This window comes from Gekko japonicus, unplaced genomic scaffold (assembly GCF_001447785.1).
Source record: "Gekko japonicus isolate JY-2015 unplaced genomic scaffold, Gekko_japonicus_V1.1 scaffold86, whole genome shotgun sequence".
In the NCBI taxonomy this organism is placed as follows: Eukaryota; Metazoa; Chordata; class Lepidosauria; order Squamata; family Gekkonidae; genus Gekko; species Gekko japonicus.
The window spans coordinates 1,333,055-1,340,823 of record NW_015172005.1 but is presented as its reverse complement, the minus strand read 5'-3'; the positions used below and the strand labels follow the sequence as shown (position 1 = coordinate 1,340,823).

Genomic DNA, 7,769 nt, shown 5'->3' with positions numbered 1-7,769 from the left:
TATATATATATATGTTGATCTTGTAAACTCCTGTTGGTTGCATGAGTGTGTGTGTGTAAAATATTTAAAAATATAAATAAAGCACAATAAATATAAATAAAGCACAGCGTAAAATCAGTTTTATATATACAACCACATTATTAAAACATCTAAGCAGGGTGACCTTGGATGTGTAGACTAGTCCTTATTCCATCGGAGTTCCAATCTTGGGAGCCTACTAGGAAATGTTGCCTGATGCTATTAGGGAGCAATCTTAAGCTGGCCTACTCATATGCAAGTCACATATGGTGTAGTGGTTAAGAATGTGGTGCAGTGGTTAAGAGTGGCGGACACTTATCTGGAGAACCGTTTTTTATTCCACACTCCTCCACATGAAGCCTGCTGAGTGACCTTGGGCTAGTCATGGTTCTTCCAGAGCTCTCTCAGCCCCACCTACCTCACAAGGTGTCTGTTGTGGGGAGAGGAAGGAAAGGTGATTGTAAGCCTCTCTGAGACTCCTTAAGGTAGAGAAAAGGAGGGTATGAAAACAAGTTCTTCTTCTTCTGAGCCAGTCTTTGTAGGCAAGTCCCATGTTATTTTAGTGTCTCACTCCCAGGAAAATGTCTTTGGGACTACAGCCTTCAGCAGCTAGAAACAAAACCCTTATCGTTTCCCTGGGCCATGGGGGTATTTAAGTGAACTGTGTTTTTCTACCCTGTTTATGTGTATGTGCAGGGTGCAAATAATTCCATCTCCTTTGAGGCTTTCATTGCATGGTCCATGAAAAGGGACGGTACATTATATACTGTACGGACATTATGATGCAATCGCCTTGACACAGAGAGTACTCCATCTTTCTGTGTTATACCTCTGAGGATGCCAGTCACAGCTGCTGGCAAAACATCAGGTCCTGGAATGCCAAGACCACGGCCACACAAACCGGAAAATCTACAACAGCTAATTATTGTGCAATGTTTACTTGGTTCAGCACTACTAGTTCTCCCTCAGTAATTCTTTTTTTTACCATTTTTTGATCTTGTATACCCAGAGCAGAAAGAAACGGGGGTGACGTGGGAGAGAAATGCTTTGGAATGTGTTTACATTTTATTGTGTATGACTTCACCCCATGGTGAGAAGTGTGTGTGTGACATATATATACCATCAAAGAGGAGAAATACAGCTGACTTTGTTGCTAGGCTCTTCTGTACAAAAAGTGTTTCGTTGGAGATCTTCAAAGGAGAGCACTCTGTTTTGAGAAATAGGGTGTTGGAAGTGAATTAGAAGTAAGCTGCTGCCTTGGGAGTTGGCCAGGTAGGAATTTTCCACAATAGCCTTGCGTCTTTTGTTTAACAGTTTGGTCACTGGCTCTGACACCTGGAAGCTGCCCAAAGCTGAGTGATCATCAGGCACCCTCTAGCTAGCTCTGAAAGCATTCAGCAGTGGAGGTTTTCAAAGTGTTGCTGACTCACACACTGTTTTCTTCCTTGAGGCATTTTGAGCAGGTGTGTAAAATAAGCTGATTTGTCATTTTGGACACCCTCAGATCAAAGTTGAACACTTGCACATCCCGTCGATTTTACGCATGTCTTTGGCTCTGTCCCCCCTTGAAATCTGTTGGACTTAATAAAGCACTTAACTTGGGTCAGAGCAGTGGAGGTTTTCAAAGTGTTGCTGACTCACACACTGTTTTCTTCCTTGAGGCATTTTGAGCAGGTGTGTAAAAATAAGCTGATTTGTCATTTTTGGACACCCTCAGATCAAAGTTGAACCCTTGCACATCCCGTCGATTTTACGCGTGTCTTTGGCTCTGTCCCCCCCTTGAAATCTGTTGGGCTTAATAAAGCACTTAACTTGGGTCTGATTGTGCCTTTTATGTTTGCAAAACACCTGAATATGGATCAAGATGGGTAGCAATGTTAGTCTGTAGCTGGATCCGGTCCATGGGGTCGCGAAGAGTCGGACTCAACTGTGCGACTGAACAACAACAACAACAAAAAGCTGGGGGAAAAGAGTCCAGTAGCACTTTAAAGACTATCAAAATCTGTGGCAGGGGGGGAGTGTTGATTTTTGACTGGTCGCTTCTCCATCTATATTCAGTATCGGAAGAAGTGAGCAGTGACTCACAAAAGCTCATACCCTACCGCAAATTTTGTTAACCTGAATTTGGTGAGACTTGACAATTTTCAGTCTTATGGAAGTAGAATGTTTATTTCCTACTTGTTCTCTCTCATTATCTTTTGCATTGAAATACATAGACCTTTAAGTTGTGTCTCTTTTTCTGCCATTGTGCTGGTCCTCATGAAACAAATTCTGCTTGCTGGGGGAAAAACCCAGCAAATCAGCCATTGCATTATACTTTTCCGTGGAGTGTATCTTTCGGCAGAGCCCTGTAGGTCTCCCTCCTCCACTGAAACTAGGCCTAAGTATGACTAGCTAAAATGAATGTAAATTCTTCCCATTTATCCCTGCTTCAGCCTTCATCTCCCTCCTCTTATGCCTAGATGACCCTGGAGGTCCCCGTCCCACTTTATGATTCTGTGATTCTTAATATTCGCTGTCTCAAGCTTGTGCTTGTGGGTCTGCCTTGTGCTCCATAAAATTCTATGTTATTTATACAGCTTTATATAAATGCCTGCAAAACTGAGCATGCCTCTTGCAAGGAAATGGAATGCATGTGCTGTATAGCCTGAATCCACTTACTTTGGGTCATAGAATTGGAACCCCGCACTGTAAAGGGCTTCGGTATGTTCTTTGTATCCAGGCTTTTTTGTTCCTCAAATACTGCTGTTAGTCTACTGCTCTGGCCTGTTGGGGCCACCCGGCTGGAATTCTCTTCAGCTGCTGTAGTGCTTTTATTCTATCCAAATATACGTCTCTAGGGACAGGTGCATGAGGTCTTCTCAAGCAGGGCTGGTTCACCACCCCAGTGGCCACAGGAAGCAATAGGTATTTATTGAAAACGTTTTTGTGCTGCCTTTCCGCCAAATCAGGATCTACAAGGCGATGGACATAAGAAACATTAAAGCAATTAATTACAGTTGAAATTATTTTTAAAAATCAATTAAAAACATGTAAACACACTGCACTAGAAGGAGGGCCAAAAGCTGTTACTGCGGGTGTGTGAGACAAAGTAAAAAAGTCTCCATCTGCTGATGAAAGATGCTAGTGGGGGAGACTTTTCCCTGGGGAGGGAGTTCCAAAGCTCTGGAGCCACGATGGAGGAGACCCTTTCTCGAGTCTAGCCTCAGTTGGCAGGGGCAGCTGAAACAGGACCTTTAAGGTTGACCTGAGTGGGTAGGTAGGTTCATACTTTTCATGTGTGTGTCCGTGTCCGAGTGTGTGTGCACCTGGAAGTCATGGTGACCTCTGGTGACTGGAAGATATTCAGAGAGGTGGCTGAATAAGGCCTGCCCCCACCTCCTGCCTCTGATATTCCAAGAAGGTCTCCCATCCGAGTACTTGCCAGAGTCAACCCTGCTTAGCTTCTGAGATCTGACGAGATAAGGCTTGCCTGGGCTATCCAGGTCAGGGCTGGGTGGGTAGGTTCGTGTGGGAAAAGGCATGTTGAGCCCAGGCCACACAGGGCTTTAAAGGTCAATTTCAGCACCTTGAATTAAGGTGGAGGTAGGTCGAGGAGCTGCGGTGGCTCAAGTGGTTAAGACGCTGAACTGCAGGCTCTGAAAAGTCAGTAGTTCAGCAGTTCGAGACCCGAGTGTGCCACAAGACGGAGTGAGCTCCCGTCTCTAGTTCCAGCTCCTGCCAACCTAGCAGTTCGAAAGCAAGAAATTGCAAGTAGATAAATAGGGACCACTTCGGTGGTAAGGTAACAGCGTTCCGTGCGCCTTGGTGTTTAGTCATGCCGGCCACATGACCACGGAAACATCTTCGGACAGCGCTGGCTCTTCGGCTTTGAAACGGAGATGAGCACCGCAACCCTAAAGTCGGATTCGACTGGCTTTCGAGCAAGTTTACTTTAGGTCGAGGTTGGCATGGGGGAGGCAGCGATGGACATGGTTTGTGCCTGTTGCTGTCTCCCAGGCCCATGCCGCTGTCACCTGGATGCCAGGCTCTGCTGCTGCAGCCCACCTTGGATCTGGACCAGAGGCTGCCTGGTGTGACAGTATGGCTTGTGGTAGCCTTAGGCTCACATCATATGCGTTCTGGTCAGTATATGTTTTTGAAAAACCTGCTTCCATATGGTTGTTCCCACCGAGGCACTAAGAGGGAAACAGGAGTCCAGCAGCATTTTAAAGACTAACAAAGTGTATGCCAGCATGTGCTTTTCATGTGTCAGAGCTCACTCACTTCATCAGAAGTATGGGCTATACGTTCATAAGAACAGGTATATACTTTGCATTTTCTTTTGTATTTCCTAGAAATGTACACCCTGACCTGGACAGCCCAGGCTAGCCCGTGTTCGTCAAAGCTCTGAAGCTCAGCAGGCCTGGCCCTGGGTAATACTTGGTGGGAGTCCAGGGTTGCTACAGAGAAGACAGGCAGTGGCAAACTGCTCCTGTTTGTCTCTTCAAACCCCCACAGGGTTGCCATAAGTCGACTGCATCTGGATGGCACTTTACACCACCAGAAGCTTGCACCACTGTGCGTTCGATAAGATGAGCTCTTGGCTCACAAAGACTTGTTATGCCTCTGGACTCCAGTTGTGTGGAAATCTGTAGCTGCAAAATGGCTGCCTATCTGGAATTGTCTTCATGCTGGGAGAGCAGTGGAAAAAGCTTTCCCTTATGTAGAAAAATACGAACTTTAAAAATCCCGTGTGAATGTGAATAGTCAGGGCAGAGCAATTCACTGATTCTGTTGCACGTTGCTAGAACTGATGCCTGAAGGTTCTGAATCTGGTTTTCCCTTTTCTTTTTTTTCCTCCTAGCATATGTTCCACTCACTCCACATATTCGTAACTTGACTGCTAATGTTTCAACCCGCACGTTGAATTTGGCGTGGAATGATGGCAGCTCAACTGTCCCATTTCCTGTGGATGCTACCTGGGAAATTCAGATTTTGTATAAAGACCCCATGGAGACTGTGGCACTGGTGAGTTATGACTTCGCCTTTCTGTTCCAGTCATTGTTTACTTTTCCAACCCAAGCTTTGAATAAGATAGATCACTTTCTAAATATGAGAACGCCTTTGAAGATATGGGGTGGGATTCAGCCAGGTTTTTCATGCACTGTTCCCCAGTTTTCCTTCCTTCAGCCCCTGTCCCACATGGCTTGTGTCAGTGGTCACCACCATACCTGATCTGGGTAGTCAGAGGGGGTCCCCTCCTTCCTTTAGTGCTTGTGGGAGAGTTGGTTGGATCCAACCCACTGACTAAAAATTGTATCACTGGAACTGTTGTATATGGCGCTTGTATCCCCAACCAAGGAGTTTACGGTAAATGCAGAAAGTCAACAGTGCCATCCTAGGTAATGTTGTCTCCTTCTAGATCAGTTGAAGTCAGAGGTCATTTCGGGGGGGATCGCGGGGGAACACAGTTCCCCCGGGTGAGGTGCGGGGGGGCGGGGCACATGATGAAGCCCCGCCCCCTGCTTCCAGCCGCCCCGCTTCCGGGTAAGTTGGGTAAGTTGCTTCCTCCCCGCCTCTCCCCACCCCTGCCTGCCCGGAGCCAGGGAGGGCCTTGGGGGGGCTTCCTCGCACTCCCGCCGGCCTTGCAGGTCCACCGCAGGGCCCCTGATGTCAGGGTGTGTGGCATATGCTAATGAGTTATGCTAATGAGTTCCCCTAGCTCTTTTTTTACGAAACGACCCCTGGTTGAAGTCACTGGGCTTAGAATGGTGCAACTCTTTTTAGGATGGCACAGTTACTCCTATGTTTGCACTCAGAAGAACCCTGAGAACTGGTTTAGGCTGAGAGACAGAGCCTGGTCCAAAATCACCCTGTCTGCTGCTCCTTTATGGCTGAAAAGAACCTCAGTCCAACACTCTTACCTGTCCTCTACAGGATGCTGTTTCTGTGTGGAGGAAGAGCTAAGAAGACAAGAGATAATATTGCAAGAAGGCCAAGCATGTATTGGCTTCGTCTGGAAATAGCCAGATGTCCTCCATTAGCAGAGAGTAAAATTTGTTCTTGTTGGAATTGTCAGTGACGGATTCAGGTTCAACTGCTAGATGCCTGTGAACAGCACTTGGGAGATTGTCCCATTTCCTGTCCCCACAGAGGGGGGCATGCGTAGCAGATAGCCCTTGAGTGTCTCAGTGTACCCCCAATATGGAGGATGCATCCTCAGGGCAGGATAATCGAACCAAACTTTTCTACTCAAGTGATTTCGTAAAGAAGCCAGAAATAAACATGATTTCTTCGTGATTTTTTTTGGGATGGGTGGGTGGGTAGGACCTTTTGGTAGCAGCCTAAAAGGCCACGCCAGCCCAGTCTCATCAGATCTCGGAAGATAAACAGGGTTGGCCATGGGTTAGTGCTTGGATGGAAGGCCACCAAGAAAGCCCAGGGTTGCTATGCAGAAGGAGGCAGTGGTGAAACCACCTCTTGCCTTGAAAAACCCACACTCCTCGGCAGTGTTCCCTCTAAGGCGAGTTAGTGTGAGCTAGCTCACAGGTTTGTTTTTTATAAGTGTTTTTTATTTTGAACAATATATACAACAGTACAGTCATAACATATATTAACACTATGCAATAATCAACTTTCTCAACCCTTAAGAGCCCTGTTAAAAATATAACAGATCTTTATAATAAGAGTTGTTTGTAATCACTTCTTCTTCTGCTAGATAGTTCACCACTCCGGTTCAGATCCCAGCTCTGCCATAGAACTTGCTGGATGTTCTTGTGCCACTGTTTCTCTTGGCCAAACCAACTACTCAGGGCCAGTGTCCCCTCTAAGCTGAGTTATGAGGGAACATTGCGTCCTCGGGGTTGCTGTGAGTCAGTTGCAACCTGACAGCATGCAGTTATTATTTATATTTTATTAGAAGATTTAGTAGTAAGATTAGGCTATGCCTAAATGATACTTGGGAAGCATGGATAAAACCATGATTAAGTGTTATGAGACAGAAGGAGATGACAAAAGTGCCAGCAGACGGTGGTTGATGTAATTCCAGTGTAAATTTGAAGGTCGGTGAAGCCAAATGAGATCAGCAGGCTCGCGGGCGTTGTGAAGTCATCACCGTGCCAGTTCTCAACCTAGAAGAAAACAATACTAGATAGCTAACCTTTTTTGTTGTTGTTCCTCTACGTTGGCATCATTGTGGTGAGGGGACTGGGAGTCTAGAGAAGCTATCAAAAATCGATGCTAAGTTTCTAGAGAAGGAAGATGTACATTTGGGTCTTAAAGAACATGGGCTTGTCTCATTTTTGTTGGTACGACACAGACTGGGTAGGTCAAATGCAGGTTTGATTTATAAGCCACTGTGTGTTTTATCAAGCTGCTTTTAAGAAGAAAGAGTTGCACTTCTAAAAAGGAGCAAGCACATTATCTGGTTGTAGAATATGAAAAGGCAACAGAGGGCAAAATGATAGCGGACCTGCATCCAGTGATGGCGTCTGCAGTCCAGGGGAATGTGTGTATTTGTTAATCTTGCAAGAACGGGAGACCTCATTGTTGTTCTTGAACAACAAAGGCCCCCAAAGTCAGACATTTTTTATAACTATTCTGAAGTGTGTCCATCATTGTGGGTCAGATGCATCCTGTGTGTGTGTAATTGGAAGTAAATTCTCTAGTCTTTTTTGGAGTGTTATTCCCACATATATTTTTTTGTTTTCAAAATGTTATTTAATTAAAACAATACAAACATGCATACTGAAAGATATATTACATTGTGT

The 7,769-nt window shown here is 45.6% G+C and overlaps 1 protein-coding gene across 1 annotated transcript in view; it reads left to right on the top strand.

Moving 5' to 3' along the window:
- LIFR (leukemia inhibitory factor receptor alpha) overlaps window positions 1–7,769 on the top strand; it is a 111,496-nt gene that overhangs the window by 67,339 nt on the left and 36,388 nt on the right. The window contains exon 5 of the mRNA XM_015420154.1: window positions 4,865–5,028. Coding sequence (XP_015275640.1) covers window positions 4,865–5,028 — 164 coding nt within the window. The remainder of the gene's footprint in view (window positions 1–4,864; window positions 5,029–7,769) is intronic.